General features: G+C 43.2%; 1 protein-coding gene across 4 annotated transcripts in view; it reads left to right on the forward strand.

Moving 5' to 3' along the window:
• Window positions 1–12,387: 12,387 nt before the first annotated feature.
• LOC115594597 (roundabout homolog 2-like) overlaps window positions 12,388–22,177 on the forward strand; it is an 88,838-nt gene continuing 79,048 nt past the window's right edge. For 3 of the 4 annotated variants that reach the window (XM_030438765.1, XM_030438764.1, XM_030438766.1), the window contains exons 1-2: window positions 12,389–12,969; window positions 16,442–16,768. In XM_030438765.1, coding sequence (XP_030294625.1) covers window positions 12,915–12,969; window positions 16,442–16,768 — 382 coding nt within the window. In that variant the 5' untranslated portion in view covers window positions 12,389–12,914. Of the gene's footprint in view, window positions 12,970–16,441; window positions 16,769–22,177 lie in introns of all 4 variants that reach the window. The other variant, XM_030438763.1, reaches the window with a different exon arrangement.

Raw genomic sequence — 22,177 nt, forward strand, 5'->3', positions numbered from 1 at the left:
TAAAAACGGTATGTTAAATCTTTCTCTTTTTTTTACTTGTTTTTTTACTTTATGTCATGTTGTGACTGGTTAGGTTTCGGCACAATGACCACTTGGTTGGGGTCTGGAAAAGAAGGACAAATATTCAGTGGTTTCACACTTGTGAATGTTTAAACGCAGTCTCCAACTGTGGTCACTGGCTTCACAATTCACAACCATCACCTCCACCTCCTGATATTAAATTCAGGTCAAAGATGTGTAATGTGAACTTGATATGACACACATAATAGAAATGTCAATATGGTACGTAAAACAGTGATTTGCAGAAACTTGGACCACCAACATTGTATTCTGGCAACTGGACTGTGGATCCCTGCTGTTCTCATGCATCTGATATTGACACTATTGTGAAAATCAGGTGAAGGTGACATCCAGTTGATAGGATCGACTGCTATAAAGTAGTAACAACCAGCTATTAATATGATGGAATAGCTTTTTTTCTTTTATTATGAAATAAAAAATGTTTTTACTACATTTACTACATTTCCTGCTGGATTTGGCAAGACCCCTGGGTGCATCCTGAACTACCTTAGCAGTTTCCGCCAACGTGAAGGAGCAGCAGTGACACCAAGGTCTCTTTCGGATCACTAAATTCCCCCACCCAGTCACGCAGAGCGAGGTCATAAACCCCTGGTCGCTTGTATCCACAATCCAATTCTTTCGGTCACTACCCAGAAACCTCGTGACGATAGGCCCGGGGACACACGGAGGGACTGGCCAGAAAAACACAGTTGCAAAACACAGAGTTGGAAGTGACGCACAAAATCGGCGGTCAAGGTACTCGCTGTTCCTCTCCCACTCTCTCTGACACACCTGAGCTCCTTCTGCTTGGATCACAGGAACCCGTTAACGGAGCAGCCCATCCAGGTGAGAACAATGTCCTCAGAAACGTAAGGGGCTGCCTGAGCGCGACTCTAGTCTGAAATATATGTATTTTTTCCTTCAAAGAAATGCAAATTTATGCAGCAAAAGTCCTCCAAAAAAATCTAATCAGATCATCTACCAGTGCACGACAGGTTTCTAAAGGGAGCCTGTGGTGTATGTATTAGGTTTCTGGCATGTATTGTTCTTAAGTTATTATTTTCTGAAGCCTGTGCCTACACAGACAGTCCCACACCTGCTACTGCCTGCTAAAATGAGACACACTGTCTGGTAACCATTCCTCAGATATGCAACTTTCATTACATTTTTCTCTTTTCTTATAAGTTGAACTCACTGGCTTATATATTATAAAAGATATGATCAGAGGGGCACTGATGAAAAACACAAACGCGAAATGTTGATGAAGGTTCTCTGCCATCTAGGTCATGGTAATTCTAGGTTCTCATGGGCAACTGGACTCGTTTCAGTTCCATGAAGACGTTTCACCTCTCATCCAAGAGGCTTCTTCAGCTATAACTAACTGGAGGGGAGCTGCAGGCTTTTAAACCTCATGGAGAGGTCGTTTCATCTTACTGATGTACAGATCTATGCAGTCCTGGCTGCATTGGACAGCATAAACTACATTACTCTGCTTCTGCCTGGGTGCTTTGTCCCTAGGATGGACACGTTTCCGTCTGGGATATGATGTTTATTGAAGATCCGTCTGGGTTTCTCAGATATTCCTGCGACATAAGTAATGACGATATTGTAGATACATTTAAATATTTGACATTATGATTTTGAATATTTAAATACTTTAATCAAACGTACTGTTAAATCTTCGCGATGCACAAGTGACGTCATACTGTATAAGTCTCCTGAAGCGGAGCTAAATAGTAAATATGTTGAAGTAAATGGAAATGCTATCCACCTGTCACTCAAAGTCTGTGTGGACCTTTTGCAAACAGTAAATCTCATAGATGTGCTGTCTGACTTTTGCATTATGTTGCCTCTTATTGCAGTTTTATTTTACATATTGAACGTAACAAATATTCTCGGACTAATGCTTTTGCAAAATTATGTGTGTGTTGCGCTAAATGTTGCTAATTTGCCTTTTTTTAAATAAGAAAATACAGCCCTATGAAGGCATGCTCTGCGATATTGGGCTATATTAAACCACGGCTTTAATTTAAACGTGGCATCCTGCCGGCGGCCTGTTGGTCAGCTGCATCAACAGAATAAATAAATCATATTCGTTTGATTGAAAGCACCACGCCGTTTGAAGCAGCATTCAAAGCGCCTGCACACTACACGCGCTCGCTCTTTTTTCGGACTCCGTCTCATATTGTTTGTTTTTATTTCCCTTTAAAGCAAAAGAACCAGCGCCTTTATAGAAAACATCTAACGAGATTAGGAGGTGAGTGCTACGTAACTCTCTCACCCATGACTACCTATTTGAGACACGGAAAGAGGCCATTTCTATGGAAATGCAATGTTTACACGCATGGGAGAAGTCTATTATCTGCCATTTGAAAATGTTAAGAGCGCAGTGCTTCCTGGGGTTTCTCCTTCATATTGCTTTCAGCGTTTTCTTCCTTGTTTTCTCTGTTTATTTTATTTATTTTTTTCTCTCCTGTGCTCATCCAGAGGAAAAACAAATGGTGTAAATGTCCTTGCGCCTGATTAAACACAAGCCCTCCTTTCTCCTCCGCGCTTATGTCGCTGGAGAGATGTCTCACTAGTGTCCTCCGGAGTGCCTCATCCACTTCCAGACGCTGAATGGGGCCTTTTTCACCTTGAAAGCATTTAAATGGAGTTGGAAGGATTGGCTCCTTCTCTCTCTACTTTAGCAAGGTGTGTCGGAAGTTCAATGGTGTTTTGTGGAGCATGAAGGTATACAGAAGGAAGCAATGCGTCCGCTGCGACGGAATAAAGTGATAGTAATACATTGACAACACCACTCGTCTCCGAGAAGGAAAACTGCGTCTCTCGAGGGGGGAGACATCTTGTGATGTCTAGCTTTGATTCAAGTGTCCTTCAAGCGCGATCCGAGGGGTATTGTGTGGTTTGAGATCTAAAGAACAGTCTCAGTCCAGAAAACCACAGAAATACAACAGCTTGACAGAACCAACACCGTAGAGACGATTATTAACATGACTTTATTGTTAAATATTGTCTGTGCTTTACAACGGACACCCCTGTATGGTCCAGAGAATACTTCCTGTGGTGGTGTGACATAAAGAGATCTCTACACACATTCAGTACGTGACACGGCATTTTTTTTTTTTGCAAACTACAGCTACCGATAGTTGATTACTACAGCCTGTTTCATTCTACCTACACTATATTGGCAGCTCAAATTTAGAATTGCAATAATGGTTGAACCAGTGTTGTAAAAAGCACCCAAACCTAAGTATCTGATACTAAATGTATCAAAAATACAACTAGAATAAATTATACATATATTTACATATATTTGTAAGGGTTGACTGATGATCGTGCCCAGAAAATGATTGAATCCAATACTTTGATTATCAGAAGTAGTGTTTTGATGTTTTTTTTTTTTTTTTATCTGATTGCCTAAAAATCATTTAAAATGTGTTTGTTTTGCTTAGCTGTAGCATGTCAGGCTGCAAAGTAACTTGTAACTTCATCAAACAGATGTAGTGGAGTAAAACTACAATATTTGCCCCCTAAAATTTACTAGGGTAGAAGTATAAAGTAGCAGAGAGTGGATATAATTATGTTTCAGTACATGTACCGCCAAAAATGCCCTTCAGTACATGATTTGAATAAATGTACATACAATCACAGGTAGTCACTTAATAATTACATTAATTATAATAAATGTAATGACGCTGCTTTTGTGTACAAGTATTTAAAAAGACCTGAAGGACACAGGTTGGGAAACAAAATGCTGCACAGTCCACAAAAAAGGGTCGTGGCTAATTGGTCCCTCGGTGTCTTAAAGGTGGCGGTGATGATAAACGATCGAGGAACAAAAGGACGGACCCAAAAACCAAAGGTGAAGTGGGAGTCACTGGAAAAGGGGGAAAACAAAATCTATGGAAATTGGCTAATCTTAAAACACACTCAACTCAGACTTTCACGCAAACAGAAAAACACAGGGCGCCAACTGATGATGTCGACTCCCTGGAGGCTCGCAACCAACTGAGCAGGGGGGGACCGCAACCCTCTCATTCAGCCTCCCAGCTGACTGATTGCAGTCACCTGAGGGAGAACTTCACAGGTGCACCCAAAAGCTCCTGATGACCTGTGACCAAGATCTTGGGAAATCTCTGTTCACGAAAGGGCCTTGGGGGGGAAATCTCTGATTGACAAGCTCAGCACTGCTTTCAGCGCTCTCTTCGAGTGGCACGTCAACTTTGCTTTCGTTTGCATGTGTGCAAGAACTCTGCAGCTCTCGCCGTGCGTGTTATGTTGTCTGCCTCTGTGGTGATTTATTCCGCTGTTAATTCTATAACAAGAGGTAATTTAATTTAGCAGATGCTTGTTGCACGTGCCGCAGCGTCTGTAGCTCTTTTGTTTGTCAGCTTGGCTTCTTCTCTGGTTGATCTGGCCTCTAGGGAGGCTACACTGTGTGCCGTGTGTAGAAAAGTTATATGTTATTGGACGTAAAAGCTCTGAGGTGTGATGTGTGTTTACTTGGAAGCCTAAATGTCATCTACAATTCAAGAGGTTCATCATCTACTTCATACAAAAAAAAAATGATATCCCCCTTCTTCCTTTTAAAATGTAGTGCAGTGACATTTGCCCAGAGTAGATTTTAATTGGCCTACTTATAACCTTTATCTGAGTGCTTGGGCTCTGAACCTTGGGGTCATGACCTCCAAGGGGTTTGCAAGTTAATTTCCAGGGGTCACCAGATGGTTAAAGCGAAACTCTCCCCAAAAAGCAACCAAGGCTTTATTTTGGATTGAAAATGAGTCAAACCTTTGTGTAAAAGCATAATTACGACGAAAGAGGCACTTTTAAGATTTACCGTAGTTTCGGTTTTGGGCACGTTAATTTTGAACGGGAGTGCATGGGGCAAGACACGCTAGCATCAAAATCGCTATTTTTAGGACACTAAGAAGGCTCGACACAACATGAAACTTTGCTCGTCGCATCACCAGGGTCTCTACTCATGAACACGAGCATTGAGAACATTGTGTACAAAGAGTTTACTAAAAAGAACGGTTTTGAAGCTCCTGCATGTCGCCGTCATGCCAGACAAAAAGTGTCAATCCCTGAGTGCGACCTGACAGGCACGCTTGAGGAGCGGTTCACGATTACTCTCCTGCCTGTCAGGTCGCACTCGGGGAGCAAAGTTTCATGTTGTGTCGAGCCTTCTTAGTGTTCTAAAAATAACGATTTTGATGCTAGCGTGTCTTGCCCCTAGCTCTCCCGTTCAAAATTAACGTGCCCAAAACCGAAACTACGGTAAATCTTAAAAGTGCCTCTTTCGTCATAATTATGCTTTTACACGAAGGTTTGACTCATATTCAATCCCAAATAAAGCCTCGGTTGCCTTTTGGCGAGAGTTTCGCTTTAAGGAAAAAATAATAATAATGAAGTTAAACATTTCAGGTTGGGGAATGGTTTATACATAACATTGCCTGTACCGATGCTTTAAGTTTTTTTACTTGAACTTGACTCAAATTCGCTTACAGGAACAGTACTTTTACTTGAGAAGCTTTTCTAGTCCTCTTCCCGTGGTGATTGCCATGTCCAGCATGTTTGAACTCAGGAGCTATTGCTAATCAATAAGAACTCTGGAGGTTTACCAAGACATCTAAATCATGTATGTGTAAGATCAAATGGCAAGGTTAGTTGGTGCATGTAATGCAAGTTTCAATGGTCTCTTCCCTACTTTCCACAGGTATTAAAGAAAGATGCTTCCTGCCTTTGATACTAAACAGAGTATAAAACATATCAGAATCTGAAGTGTCCATTAAGCAAGTGTCAGTAAATAACTTACCGTACAACCTACTGAGGCACTAGCTCACAACATAGAGGCATGTGTTGGCTTTTCAGAGAAAATTGGCCAATCAGCTTCTCCTGCAGCAGCAGAACATCCATTGGAACAGCATTGTTATGTTTTCAGTCCATAAGGCTTTACAGCATCACAGTGATACATGTCAGTACAAAGTACAAAAGGCTGCCATGTGACTATCAATTTTCATGACTTGGTTCAAAGTCTGCTGTGCAGTGCTGTGTTGAGACTCCTCAAGCAGGAAATCCTCCATCGGGATTTGCTCCTTGAACAGTCAGCTGTACCATCACCGCTTACAAAGTCAGCTTGCTCTGTCTCTCTTTTTGTCCGACCCCGACCACCTGCGTTCGTAAAGGAATCGCAGCACACGTTTTCCTTGACAGCCACGAGAACACCCCCACACATTATCCTAATAACATCTGGAGCTCTGCCAATCTGAACAATAGAGGGGGGAAGAGAGGCGCAAAGGCGGAAACCAGCCGCAGCCACCAGAGGCACAAGTGACTGCATCTGATGGATTGTGCAATGCATTACAACATAATTGATCTCATGCCGAACAATTTACAGTTCAACTTTATTTATCGTATGAAGCAACTCGAGATCCAGAGTGACTCAGCCATGTGCAGTCTCCATTGAGGAGCGGAAACCAGTAGCCTGCTAAATGGAGTTGACGTGGAATCACAGTGGAAAAATATCGAGTTCTTCCTCTTTGCAGCATTTTATGCCTTTCTATGTTGAAACAAGATATTGGTCCACAGTAAAATCACAGCCGAGCAATAATATAAAAATAAAAACAATGCACTTTTTATTGATGGTAAAAGGAAAAGGCCGGGCTGCTTGCTATATAAATCTGTGCTTTTATTGAATGTTTTTTTTTATTGTATCCCACAACATGGAAAAATTAAATAGCATGCATGCTTTTCAACCATCCGACCTGACCAGCCGGACTGAGAGAGGAGAGAGATCCAGGATGGGAGTCACGTTAACGCAGCTCATTAAAAGGTAAAGGGATAAAGTCATTTATACCCCTGACATGCGATCAAGCTCATGCAACCCAATGAGATAAGCGCTTACGTTTTTAGCTCAGCAACTACAGCCAAGATTTTGTCTTAAAAAAAATAAATAAATAAATAACGTCTATATATCAATAATGGATCTTCCAGAGACTTGGATTACGCCGGACAAGCTGTATGGAGCCATTGTGAGGTTTTACTTTTCCAGTTTCTTTCTTTCTTTTTGTGTTTTAAAACAAGTCCCTACAGCAGGATGAGGAAAGGTGGACTCTGTGTTTGTATTATTGATGCTGGTTGCTCGAACGAATTTAGAGTGGATGGACAGTGTTTCCCAGATGTCGAACTTTTCATGTGAGAATGCCCAAAATGTCATTACCACCACCGTGTTGATGCTGTTTACGTTCCCAAAAAACGCACACTAACTGTGTATACGCTCTAGTTTTACAAACTTTCACTCGAAACCATGTGTTTCCATGATGTATAATTGTATAAAATCACCTCGAACCCTGAAAAAGTCATGTTTCTATTACAGCATCAATACAGTGGACATCAAATATTCATTTTTACGACCGGCTCTACAGATTTTACAGCAAAAAGTTACTCGCCTCGTCAGAAATAACACCCGCACAAAGCCACAGCTCTCAAAATGTCTTTTAGTTGCACATCACGTCAAAACACCCAAACTCATCGGTGTACATTTCAAGACACCGTCTCAGGCACCCACTGCGGCGGACACCTTAAAGCTGTTAGACAGACGTTTGTCACTCGGATGCAGGTCTGTGCTTTGTGGTCAGGACACATGTCTACTCTGTCCACTCGCACTAAGGCTGAGCGTGTCTGGTGGTGAAAACACACCGTCACACACACACACACCATCTGTTACCTCCAACACTCCTGGCTTGGACAAACACGGTTATGAGTAGGTAATGGTGCGGACAAAACTCGTGACCTTGACACTGTCTCCTAAGTGTGATCAACAGAGAGAGAGAGAGAGAGAGGGGGAGAGGAGGTAGATTAATGAGAGCCGGTAGCCCTTTTGATTTTTTTTTTTTTTTTTCGGTTTGCGAGAGAGAAAAAGGCAGCGGAACGTCTTATGTTGCCTGGAAACGTGTCCTTCTCGCCGTGCGACGAGAGACGGAGGCTTCCTCTGCCTCCCTTATCTTATTCAACTTCAAAGATAAACGTCAAATCACCTCACTCTATGCATTCTCTTTTCTGACCTTATGCTAGACATGAAATGCCATTATGCAATTACTCGTGCCACATGCCATTTTCCCCTGGATTTCTCCATTTTAATGCCATTTTCAGCCTCCCAACCTTACACACGAAGGCACTTTTCCCAGATGCACCATGCCGACAGTGTTTTTTCAAAAGGCGGCGTCGGCTCTAGTCTTCGAGCCTCAAGTGAGGTGTAAGACAGACCAGCTCAGTCATAAATGATGAGCACCAATTGATCTCAAGTATTATAATTTTACAAGAAATAACAGCTGGATTTGATACGTCAAACTGGCCTCTGTGAGTGCAGCAAGAAAGCGAGTAATGCTTGAACATAGGTTTTAGTTACTTATCATAGCATTTCACTTGAGAAGCAATATCTGTATCTCCGTGTAAAACCATTCAGAGTGCTTTTCTCAGCAGGATAACATAAAAGCAGAATGAGTGATTCTACACTATTACACATTAATGCGGTGACGAACCGGAGCTCTCTCCTCTCAGCTTGAGAACAGCAGCGCAGCAGAGCATCGTTTTGGAACAGAATGGTACAATTTTACACTGAATTATAAGCCTTGTATAACAAAATGCTATAGTATAATCAGCTCGAGGTTTGCCACGACGCTTAAAAATGCACTGGGGCCGTCAGATGCAACCAAATGTTAATGCATCGTTCATAAATCTTTAATTTTGTGTTATCTACAGATGATGTATTTGCGTGATAACTACCAATATCTGACTGTTTTACCTCTCAGAGTTAAGACTGTCTCAAACTGCATTAAACCGACAAGACATGTGCTATATATTTTGTATTTTGTAATGGTGGTTTTATTTAGCCGTGTGTTGCTATAACTTCTAGGGAAACATAAGATGATACTTGAGTAAAGTTCGGTACCATTCACATTTGAACCGACACTGATACCAGTAGTGTACCTGGAAGACGGTACTAGTACCCGACGATAGCAAAACTGTCATTTTAGTTGTAAAAATTAAGTCACCAAATACGAACTGCATTGTTTCAAAAGAGGAAGCTGTCGAAAAGACCTGGAAGCAGTTTTTACTTAACCTGGATAACTGGATTCAAATGAAGATGGTGATGGAATACAAGTACCGTAACGGACTGGATAAAAAGTCTAGTCTGCGTGATCTAAAGGGGAAGAAGGCACACTGGCATTGTCTGTTAAGTTGTACCTCCATATAAATAGGATGCAATTTACATGTGATTTGTTTCATTTTAAGGTTTCGGCAATACCAAAAACACCTCACATACTGTTTTAGCATACCAAACACTATGATGGCAAAGAATGGGCCCATGTCAAAGCAGACACTTTGACTTATTGGACCAACAACATCGCCGATAGCTCAAATCCAATCCTACAAGTGTCCCAGTTAGCCATGTCAGTGAGTAAGCATGCACACAAATAATAGAGGCCTGGAACTCATCAGAATACAGACATCATTAATGTTCTGAATCTCACCTGTGCCTTTCCTGCTTGGACAAGTCATAATGTCTGCCGTGAAAAGGGTCTGTCTCGGATGCAGCCAGGGGCTAAGTTTTGGCTAACGCTAGTTGGTACGTTAGTTCGTTACTCCAAAGATTCACTCTCAAATACCAAAATTTGGCACCAGTCGATTTAACGTGAATCGGTACTCGACAGTGCCGATGTAATTCGATCTGTAGTTCTGTAATCAACCCTTTACGTTAGGAAGAGAGGGAAGAAGTCTGCGAACGTGAATAAACAAAACGTTTCAAAATCTTTTAAAACAGTACCTCACAGGTGAACATTTCGTCTCGAGTCACCTAGATTAATTTTCTTTGGCGATGGTGGTCATTTAACAATGGGAACAGCTCCCATAATCCCACGCTACTTCCGCCTATTGTATTGATAAAGAGACCCCCCCCAGCAGCAGTAATTACGCGCTGTGTGTTTAACTGCGACAGTGTCGCGGGTGAAGCACATTAATCACATTTGTCTAGACTGAGTGTTTTAATCCCAAACACTGACCTTACTATTTTTGGTTTTGGCCCCATTGGTGTTGTCCACTGTGTCCATTACCCGCTCTCCGCACTCTTTTGTTGGAAGAGATACGAGACTGATACCAACATTTGTCTTCCTGCCTCGTGATGAATAGTGGCGGTAATGTGTATAAAGCCATTCGGCTCAATTAGCATTAGTATGTTCTTGAAGTTTCCCTCGCCACATCATTAAAGTTCACCTTGATGGATTTTTGTGAGGTCATTAATTTCTTGAAAAGCCTATTTATTATCTCCTCGCTCTTCTGAAAGACAGGACGTGCGGCGAGTTAAGGTCACTCTCTGCATAAAAGCCGAACAAAACAACTGGTGAGGACTTACTTAAATCCTCCACTGCATCGTGGGTAGTGTAGGAACGGAAATACTAATAATCTTCTTCCTTCCCCACCCCCAAAAAAATACACACGGTATATACTCCAACCCGGTTTAAACAAAACACCGGTGAGGCACGAGGTCCTCGCGACGCCGTGAACCGAGCGGCGCCGCGTCAAGAACAGTCAGACAGGAAAATTCTATTGAAAACGTCACTCTGATGGATGAGATCTATCCAATTTAAATGACTGTGTTCACTTCACAGGCCCCTTCATGCAGACTCGATTTAGCCATCGTCCACAATTATTATTCGATCTACTGCTGTGAACGCTGCGCCAAAAATGGTTTAATTTCACACCTACCCACCCCATCCCCCCCGCTCTCCGGATCAATAGCACCTGATGCAGCCCCGTCTCATTCTCGTCTCATGGCGAGGCAACGCATTTATAATGCCATCGACTGTATTGAGCAGTATTGATGACCTGGCGGGATAAGCACCTTGGGCAGATTGTAGGAATGAAGTGCCATTTTTTCTTTTTTTTTCTTTTTTTTAACAGCTGTACTCCTTTGTAATAGCTTTCTCAACCGTGAACATGAAAATAATAAGGCCGCCTGGTAAAAAAAAAAAAAAAAAAAAAAAACACAGGGCTTTGTTTAAATTCTTTGACTCAACACATCATGTTATGTCGACAGGATTGGTGCAGACCAATCTATGGAATAGCAGGGGTGTGGAGGAAATGAAAATCACAGACATAACAATAGATGTATAACGCATCGAATTCTGTTGGATCGGCTCTGCAAGACCGATGAGGCTTGTTTGTTTTCGTTGGACGAACAAAAATGGCTCCAGCGATAAATCTCGCTAACTGTATCTGAAGTTCCGGTTGTGTTGCAATGCGGAGCAGAGCATTAGCTTGGGGGATATTGTATTGTTCGTATTTAGTGAATGTGTAAAAAGTGAACCTGTCCTCCTGGTTTTCTGATGCTGCGTCAATAAAAAGGCTGAAGAAACAAAATCGAGAAACACTTCAGCCTGAGAAGTCGACATTTATAAAAAGGGGCAGTATCCAGTTTGGGGGAAGAAATACACTTTTTAACATAATTTTAATATTTAAAACATTAGTTGGGTGATGATATAAATTCAAATGGCCTTTTCCGTAAGGGATTAAACAAACTGTTCTCAGAGGAGGAAAATAAGGTCTCCAGAACACCGTTTGAAGCTAGAAAGGTGGCAGGGTCCGCCACATATAAACAAAGTCAAATGAAACTGTCTCGTCCCTCAGGGTCAGTTTGTTCAGTCGTGGAAACACGGAGAGTTTGTTTAAATATGGAAAAAAAGATTCAAATATGTTCCCCCCCAAAAAACCTACACAGTGCACCTTTAATTGGTTCTCTTTGGATATCTGTGAGCTGATATGGACAGCAGAGCAATTAAAAATCGAGGGAGGGAAGGAAATCTGTCCACGAGAAAAGAAAAAAAAAAATGAAAGAAAGAAAGAAAGACAGCAAAACCAGCCCGACATATGGCGCACAGCAGCATCATTTTCATTCAAATACGTATTGATTATGCTCGCAAAGGACTTGTGTGTCTCGTGGATGTATCAGCTGCTCGCGTTAAATTGCCTCCCAGAAGAAGAAGGAGAAGAAGGAGGAGGCAGAGGAGACGCTAATGAGCATCATTATCAGCTCCCTCCCGATTGTCCTGAATGTAAAGTGCTCCTGACTTTTAGCGCTCTCGCATCCATTGTGCATGTTTCCCCCCTTTCCGCCGGTTAGTTTCTCTCCCAGGGCAGCGGCGGTGGCGGAGTGGTGGTGGAGAGGAGAGGCGCGCAGAGGAGAGAGGAGGGGCTGTGCTGCTGCTGCACCGTGCAGCTACTCACCTCTGACTGATTCCCCCCCTCCCACCCACCCATCTCCACCTTTCTCCCCCCCGCCCCCCACTCCTTCATCTCTCAACTTGTCCCGCGTCAGGATGGATGCGTTCCCCCGCGTCGGGACCCGGTAAAGTGCCAGAAGGGAGAAATGCAGCGGGGAGAGCGTCGGAGCGTCTTTGGGCGTCGGTGATGGTTGTTGTTGTGTTTTTTTTTTGTTTTTGCAATTGGTGACTGCAGAAATCTTCCCTTAACGTGACTGCGAGTCGACAGACAGACCGCTCGCTTCACTGGTGCGCTCCCGGAGAGAGGATAGGAGAATGGGCATGCGGGATGAGGACGCGTCCCCTCAGCGGCTGAAATAACTGCCGTTTGGTTTTGGGGTTCCTTTGCGCGAAAACAGTACATTGCCACAAACTAAAAAAGAAGATTGAATGATTCACTGAGTGGGTCTTTTTTTCCTTTTTCCTTTCTTTTTTTTTTTTTTTTTATTTATTTATTTTTTTTTTGTTGGTTTGTTTCGCTTGAGGAGGAATTCATGCGCCGATAGCTCACAGGGGGGCCAATATGCCAGAATGGGTCCTCTACAGTATTTCTTTCTCTGTGGACTTCTGTGCACCCAAACCCACGGTAAGTTTTGTGAATTTTTCATCCGCTGCTGAATGGGTTTTTTTTTTTTCTCTAAGTGTTTCGCTGGGGCTGTGAACCTGAAGCGTGTCCGACGCCGCACAGTCTTGTCAGTTTCCAAGCGCGTCAAGAAAAAAAAGACAACCCGAGTGTTTTCTACCCGTCTATCCGTTAAATTCGTGCTTTGGACATCATAAATGCAGCGAACAGCTTCATTTAGCCCCGATGCAGAAGACATTGTGCCAACGCAACTATTTAATGGCTTGGCCAGACGAAAGTTGCTCATTTATTCATAAGGTCTGGCCTAATTGAACACATTTGTAACTTGAATACGATCTTTGGCAGCTGTGAAATTGCCAGTATGCAAGTGCTGTGTCCACACTCATTTGACTTTGTTATTTTCTAAGGAAATGAATATCTTTCTATTAATTAAAACTCCCTGGAATTCACATCGTGTTTGTGTTGTGCTTGTAAAGACCTTTTAAACCCTATACATAATCAGCCTGTGCTCCCAGTTTGCTCTAATGGACTTATCTGGGGGTCACAATCGTGTGTGGCCCTTGTGTGCAAGGTTTCTCAGGCCGATGATGGAGCTGACTGTGTCCTATAGCTGAAGTGTCTAACGTTCCATGGAGAAGATGCTTACTCATACAGCGAGTCCACAGGTTTCCCATTCGATGCACTAACCTGCCGTACAGATGTTCAAATGCAGCTGCACTAAAGCGACATTTCTGAGACTCTGGACAGGAAGCGTCCTCACCGTGTGGGGTATTCACCCCCTGGAGCCTATGGGACATAAATCTGTGTCAGTGGAGTAAATAAAGTGGAGGTGTGAGCGTCACGTGGAGCTGGTGTAGATTCGGGTGGCTGGAGTAAATATGTGACCGGTTTATTCGGTGCAGCGCAACTAGAATCCAAAGCAAGAAAACAATGCAGCGGCGTGCAAGAGAGTCCTCCATGCGGTCGCTTTGGAGGCTGTAGATTGCGTTGAGCTGCTGCTGAAAGGACTTTCTAATGTTCCAACCCCCTTTTTTTAACACCCACTGGGAGGTTTAATCGACACATCTCTGTCACGGTCTTGACATAAACATCGCAGGCGTTCACAAAAAATGAGATTGATCGCGTTCTGCAGATGAATGTAATAAACGGTTGCACATTTCAGCCCCTTTAGTAGTTAGAATTCAAACATCTGTGCAGAAGGAGGCACAAATAATCCCGATAGATGGCATCTGACTGAATGTGCCGGTGGCAATACTGTAGGTAATCTGCGATCTATCAGGGAGGATAATGCTCAGAGTCTGCAGCCCGTGCACAATACGATTTATATTACACGGACAGTGTGCCCCATTTTGACTGTTTGTATCCATCCTAAGTCTTTAATCAATAGCACCGATTTCAACTCTGCGGGGCTTTCGAGCGACTTTGTGGTTGTGACATCTCAAACTCAATTCTCAAATGACGGGGAAAGAACCCCGAAATGACGGCTTCTCTTTGCTCGACAATCAAGTGAATCCTTGGTTGCGAGCCTAAATCGAGTTCCCACCGAACTCCACTAGCAGACAGATGTCACCTCAAAGTGACTTTTATTAGAGTGGTCCCTGCTTACAAGCCCTGGCATGTTCCCTGAACAGCTTTCTCTCTGGGCGGCCTGGAGTTCCAGCTTCAGCACCATGGATAGATCCTCATAAAAACAGACCAACTGGCAGAGAGAAAAGAAAAGGACCTCTGCCTCGGCTATTCTCAATGCGTCTTCGCCAAGACTCCAGCCAGAATTATCATTTCATTTACAACCTGAGCAGGTATCAATCGAGGACCGTTCGGCTGTTTAAATGCCAACATTTAATCCGAGGACTCGCATTAAAAAAAAAAATCAAAAATATCCATCTATTCATTTCCCATCCCCACTTATTCATATTCAGGGTCACGGGGTGCTGGAGCATGCATCGAGCAGAAAGCAAGCAAACCCCCTGGAACGGTTGCCAATCGAGAGCTAACTGACTGACAGGACCCTGCAGGACCTCCCTGCTTTTAGTTGACAGTGCCAACCGCTGAGCCACCGAGCCCACCCACAACTTAAATTATCTCATTTTCAATTCTGTTGACTGTCAGTCCAAGTCTCAGAGTGTGCATTAGCCACAGCGGAGACTGGGGTAATGGGACGACCAATTAGACGAAGTCAGTATTTGTGTATCCACAGAAATGTTTGCTTAACCTAGAGACACATGTGTCGGGTTAAAAACATAATATATATATATATCGCCATGGTTTGGTGCGCCGGCGCCAGCTAATGGAATCCTTTTTGTCAACAAACCTCTTAACATTATAGACTGTCACATCCGTTTCACTCACATGTGGGGCTTTATTTCCAGCCAATCTTCATGGTTGCCTTTGCAATTTGTGTGATTTGTCACCGTCAGAGGGATAAAGACGTGAGAGCGTGTAACATCATTTTCATTTATTTATATCTTACTTAGTTTTTTTTTGTCCAAAAAGTCTGCTCTTCAGTGACTCTCGAATGACACTCAGGGGGTTGTTTTGCATGCGCGCTACAGAAAAAGAGAGACCTTTTAACACAGATATTATAATGCGCCCGTACACCGTGAAGCAGGTGAGGGTCGCGGTGGTGTCGTGTCGGGAAACGAACACAGTGGCGCTGCATTTGGGTCATTCAGAGGTGGAATTTGAGACACGGCGTCGAAAAAGGTGTTCACGCGGCCAAATGAATGTAACACAAAACCGTGACATTCTTGTCTTGACAGTCAGGATTGAGCAATGTCGTGACATTTGCCATCGAATCCTCTTTTTTTTTTTTAAAACTCTAATTGTTCTGCATGTTGATATAGCAATGAGGTTTGCATATCGCTCTAAACTTTGCACATCTGCACCATCGCAGTACGAAAGCGACAAATCCCGAGGAGCAGTCGCTGTTTATGCATCCAGCGAGACAACATGTTTGATGATGTCAGTGTTTGATGGAACGTGTTAATGAAAAAGCTAATGAGATGTAATGACTCCTCGGCTCCAGTCTGTGAAAGTAAATATGCGAGCCCGGGTGTAGTAACACAGCCAGCGAGAGCCTCGCACTTCCCTTTTGAGCACTGTAATGAAATTATACGTAATTTTTTTTTCTGCCGATCACATCTGCAGAAACATCCGTGCATCTGTGATATGCATTTTGAAAAGTAGAATGTTAATGAGAGATGGGAAAGAGATGCATTTTCTTCAGAGCAGTGACTCGACATTCATGGCTGCCATCTTCTTCTAATCAGTCATATGATGATAAACAAACTGCACTCATTTGAGGCTTTTGTTTTGGAGTGGGAGCTTTTTTTGCCAACCAAATAGCTCAGTGCACTCCTCCCAAAACAAACTGCTGCTGAGGCCGCAGCAAAATTAAAATGCATTATTTATGTGTGTAAATATTATGGCAGTCCCTTTTTAATGGGGCTCTCTGAATCTCCTGTTTCCCCTCCAGGGTCTCGTCTTCGCCAGGAAGACTCCCCTCCCCGCATCGTGGAGCACCCCTCTGACCTCATTGTGTCCAAAGGGGAACCAGCCACTCTCAACTGCAAGGCCGAGGGCCGTCCAACCCCCACGGTGGAATGGTACAAAGACGGGGAGCGGGTCGAGACGGACCGCGACAACCCCCGTTCCCACCGCATGCTGCTGCCCAGCGGGTCCCTCTTCTTCCTACGCATCGTCCACGGGCGACGGAGCAAGCCCGACGATGGCAGCTACGTGTGCGTGGCCCGAAACTATCTGGGCGAGGCCGTAAGCCGGAACGCCTCTTTAGAAGTTGCACGTGAGTCTTGAGTTTTTTTTATCATGTCTGGAGGTAGTGGCCTGGTCAAAGGAATCTCAGTGTTGCGTGACATGGGGAGAAAAGAAAAAAAAAAAAAAAAATGGAATGCAGTATGTATTGAGGTCGTTCACCTTTTTGCGGGGTGTATGAGAATGTGAGAATGTGTTAACGTTGCGTCTGAACAAGGTAGAGTTTTATGTTAAATTAAGCGTAACCTTTTGGGGACTGTTGTGCTAAGGGATCCATATATAAGATGTCATCTGTCATAATAAGAGCAGCGTCACCTATCCGCTGAACCCACAAGTGTGCGCGCGTATGCTTAGCCGTGTGTATGGCATGTGTGCGCACATGTGTGTGAATATGCTTTGCAGGACTGCTAGCGAGACCTGTCTGGATGACCTGTTTGAGTAATGTATGGGCAGAGATGTGAATCGCTCCGGGGAGGGAGAGAAAGGAAAAAAAAAAAGGAGGGCAGGATTTTAACCTAGCTCTCGCTGTTTGGATTTGGAAAAGATGCAGCATGCTCCCAGCCAGTTCTCTCCCCGTGTGGGAGAGAGGCGCTCTGGGCTATTCACATTTCCATTATGTGCTAAACTGAGCTGATTTCTTGCCATGAACAAGATGCACACACACGCTCGGACGCACACACACAAACACACACAAACACACACTCACAGATATGCATGCGTGTGCACACACAAACACCCACTCTGTCTCCACCCTGCTCTCTGTTTTTCGCACTCTCGCAGAGATGTTGCACACGAGCAGGAAATAGGGGAACTCCTGTGCAAATAGTGTATCGCCACTTGATTTGAAATATACAAAAAGATTTGTCCGCCCAAGCATTTTCCTGTATATTTTCCCCATTGCAGACATTTTTTTTAATAATGAAATATGACATGTAATACTAATTGGAAGAGACACTCCGTATCAGATTTATGATCTTTACAGGGGCTGGGGCCTCATTATGGAAAAAAAAAACGCTAACGGCTTGTTCTGAGGTTCAGGGTTCATTCGTGAGTCATTCTACAACAAATGTACAAGTAAATATGCAGGTTGTGGTCATTTTATGCTGCACGAGAAAAAGCATTAATGTGGTGGAGTGTTAATGAGTCCCTCGGCCTGAGGAGTGAAGCTGCTCTGTAGTCTGGTGGTACGGCAACGGATACCTCTCTATCTTTTGTCAGACGGCGGCAGGGTGAACAGACTGTGAGGGACTGGTCAGACTGTGACTGACAGCTCATATCACTGATCCTTGGTTGATGGGTACCAATGATGTTCTGGGAATTCAAGTTGAAAAGAGAGGAACAATCCTATGTTCCCGTCACACAAGAAATTCCACCTCTCAATCCGTACCAAAACAGTTAACTTGACCCCATCTATGTCAAGAGTGTACATGAGTCTGCCTGTATCAATGGCTGTCTCAGTTCACTCCTCTCTTGCTAGCTAGCTTGCAGCAATGGACAAGAAAAGGTGGGCGTTCAATTTTAGCTTTCGATGAGCCGGAGACATTAATCATGTCGGTGGAGGAGAGGAAATTGCATCTCATTAGGGAGGATTTCCTCCCAAATGTTTGGGCCAAGGATAAGGATTTGAAATGGCAAGAGGCGGCAGATGCTGTCACGTCAGTATACAGAGTTTAAGGACTATGGGAGCTACGTGGTATCGAAGACGAATGAGGTCCCCAGAAGTCTTTATTGCCAATAAAACTGGCTCTTTAGCCAGAGAGAGCAAAATGTCATCCAAGAGCACAGTTACCTCCAGCATCCTGCTCCGTCTGCCTTGTCCTTAAGAAACCTCTACAGTATATTTGCGGAGCAAGAAAACAGATAGTCTGGATGACCTCTGTGGGGTTGCCTGAAATGCAAGGCTGGGAAGTTAAAGACAGATCTGCAGCCTCAGTCTGGAAGTCATACTCGGCAAAAAAACAAAAAACAGAGTGCATTTGTCATCTCTGGCAGAGCCCCATGCTCCCTTGGGGGCCTCTCCAGGGCTGGACGCTCTACACATTGATCAAACTCAAAACGAATCACCTCTGCAGTCGATAAACATGTATACCCATGGTTAATACATGTCCAATTGAAGCATCATCATACAGTTTAGGAAACATTTCAGTCATTATATCGGTCTATAACCCCATCTTCATTGTCAGTGTGTGAACAAGTGGACTAAGGCTTGTCATCCAGCCTACAGAATATGGACCATTACCATAGACCCAGTATGTTACGTCACTTTGCTTGGAATCTCCTGACAATGAGCCAAAAAGTCAGTTATTCAGAGTTTATTCTCCAACTTCATCGCAAGTACTCGTTGGACCCACCATCGAACTGCTCTGTTCCCAAGCTGGCCAGTCCAGCAGGGCAGCTCATGTAGTCGGAGAATGACAATGCCCGTCTCTCAGAGGAAGAGGCGTCACTTGGTTGGGTTTTGTATTAAGTCTCAAATATTTTTTTTTGAGTTGCGTCCTTGGATCCCAAAGAGTTTTATTCCTTGAGCTAAGGTTTTTATTCACAGTTCAACTCATTGGTAGTTGAACTGAGGGTTTTAGTATTGCTTACTGACTGCGTCCTTAGTGGATACATGAGCATAGTCTGATAGAAATGATCCTGAATTTGTGTGAGAACGTGAAATATAACAGAATTATAATTGTGACTAATTATGCCTGATTAGGCCAATTTTTAATTTGAAAGTCTGGCTTACTCTGGCGTCCGCTCGGAACCAATTCTCGCCCTCGAACAAATGTAGTCGATCTAGCTGATAGTCTCCAGCCCTAATTTAGCACTGCTAATTTGGAGGAATTCTCCAGTTAGGACTGTTCCGTAATAGCTAAATTGCTATCCCGAGATAAGAAGGGAATTTTAGTTAGGACTGTTCCGTAATAGCTAAATTGCTATCCCGAGATAAGAAGGGAATTTTTTTAATTCAATGCAGTACTTACGAAACATGTTTTAAGTAATGCCACATATCCTATATGTCATCTTAAAACAGAGACAAGATAGGGTTTCCGACTTACTGCAAGACGTTTCCATAATCAGGCCCCTTGTTGCGGCAGGTGCCGATTCGTCACCCACTCCGGATCTGTGTTTAGCTCTAACAAGAAGTCATGGAAGAGAAAAAAAAAAAACTGAGATAAGAGCCCAGAACCTAATAGAGGCTGAGTGGAGACATTATCTGAGATCACTGTGTGTTTTTTGCACCGCATCCTCACTTTGTCTTATTGCCTTTTCCACATTAGACAATTGTATTTCTATTGTCCTCTTTCACTGGTGCCGTTTCCTCGCCTTTTTCCTCAGATCAATAGTGGTGAACTGTCCTGGAAATACTAATGCTTAAAGGAGATGCTGGTTATTTGAGAGGACACAGATCCCCCCCCCCCCCCCCCCTTTACAGCTATTGCGCGTCCATGTGTGTCTTTGTGTTCTTGTACGTTCTATTCCAGAACGCAGGACGAATAGACAGTGTGGCGTTTGATATTCTAGTTGATTATGATCTTGTGCTAACTGACTAAAAACGGTATCAGATTTCACCCTGTGCAATACATCACCGTTACATCGGGCATCTCGAACAGTACAGTTGTATTTGAACATCCTGAATAATTCTCCCTCATAAAGAAACCAGAGACCCAAAACTGTCGTTGCAGTGTCAGGAGACAAATTTTATAGCCGCTCCACTGATTCCCCAGACTGAATAGACGCCGACTTTATGAACACAATGACTGTGTCGGAGTGATTTTGTGGGGATTTTCTGGTTCGCCTTAAATACAATAAAGCTCATTTGTATTTTGCAGCTCAAACGGGCATCCTGAATTCATTCTCTGAGTTAATTGTCACATTTATTGTAAGTGCAGGCGCTGCAATTATTACTGATAAATCGTTTTTTTTCCTCTATTGTTGGAAAAGAGGTCCGCTACTTATGTATCGGCAGCACATATGGAGAGCGAAATAACAGATACAATGTATTCTTGGAAATATTGTGTACTAAACAGGCAGGAACTGAATCTAAATGTGAGGAAATAAATGTGGAACATGCTTTCATTTTGGTTCCAGGGTGGTGTCAGTGTATAAAGCGCAGTCATGCGAGTGTTGATGGATGTGTATGAGAATATTGGATCATTCCTGAAGCCTTGTTTAGATCTCTTGATCAATTTTTAAGCATTTTGCTCTACGTATGGGGACAATAACATCTTCGGAGAGGAGTATGAGCACGGCAAAGTGCACTTTGTACTTCAATAAGTGTTAAAAAGGAGCAATTTGTTAGTATTGGCGTCCTCTCAAATTCAACCAGTGTAGCTGCTAACTGCTGCCAACTGAATATGCTGTTAGCTTGTTAGCTCAGTTAGCCGTGCAGCTACGAGTGCATGCTAACTTCAGTGGAGGCATTTTTGTTATAATGTCAAAACTGTTATTTCATCACATTCTGTCGATTATTTTAGTCACTTTCATAATGTTTTATACTAAATTTCTTACATATTGCACCTTTAAATTAACTGCTATTTACTTTATTTTACTGTGCGACTCTGCAGAACTTTAAATTGTCGTTGTCACTTCACTTTTAAAGCTGGATGGCCACATAATAACTGTGTAGGCTTTGCAATGTTTTTTTTTTTTTTTTACTCCATACATTTTTAATGTTCACTACCTCTTAGAAGGAGCTACATCCATTTATCTTTTTTTTAAAACTTCACCCACAAATGAAGCTTCTCGCCAGTTAAAATTAAATACAATAGCCCATTTTGTTCTGCGCTGCCTCCCCTTGTGCAAACGAAGTCAATAGGTTGTTTTTCTCTCTTACATGAAAGACAGTACGACCGAGGCAGCCTCGAGCCTTCTTTGTGTAATTCCGAATATCATGGCTACAGGGATGCATAATCGCATGACTCCTTCAGGGGCCACGGGATCCTGCCAGTGCTGCTGCAGCCAAAGTTGTCATGCGATGCTGCGGGTGGGAGCAAGCGGTAGATGAAAGTGCTGTGGGGAGGCTCTGACAGCGAGCCCGGCTCCAAAAAAAAAAAAAAATAGAAACGGTCTGTTTCCTCAGAGTCCACACACAATCCTCAAATCTTTTCTAATGGGCTGTAGTATTGTATCTCGACCAGTGGCTTAGAAAATGTAGCTAACTGGGGGGGGGGGGCTGCTCCCTTGGGTGCATTTGTGCTGTACAAGCTCAATTTTGGTGGTTCGTCGTGCATTTTATGAGCCTCGGTCTGACTGAAATTTTGAAGGGGGGCATTATTCATTCCATGTGGTGCGAAACACTTCAGCTGTTTAAGATGGTAGGGAAGCTTAAAATATGTAAATTATTTAGATATGGCTGACAAATCTACAGCCGGAAGCCTGACAACAAATAGATAATACGCCTCCTAATATTTGTTTATCTTACGAATTTACAAAGCCTCACTAGAAGAAAAAA

The sequence above is a fragment of the Sparus aurata genome, chromosome 13 (genome assembly GCF_900880675.1).
Source record: "Sparus aurata chromosome 13, fSpaAur1.1, whole genome shotgun sequence".
Classification (NCBI taxonomy): Eukaryota; Metazoa; Chordata; class Actinopteri; order Spariformes; family Sparidae; genus Sparus; species Sparus aurata.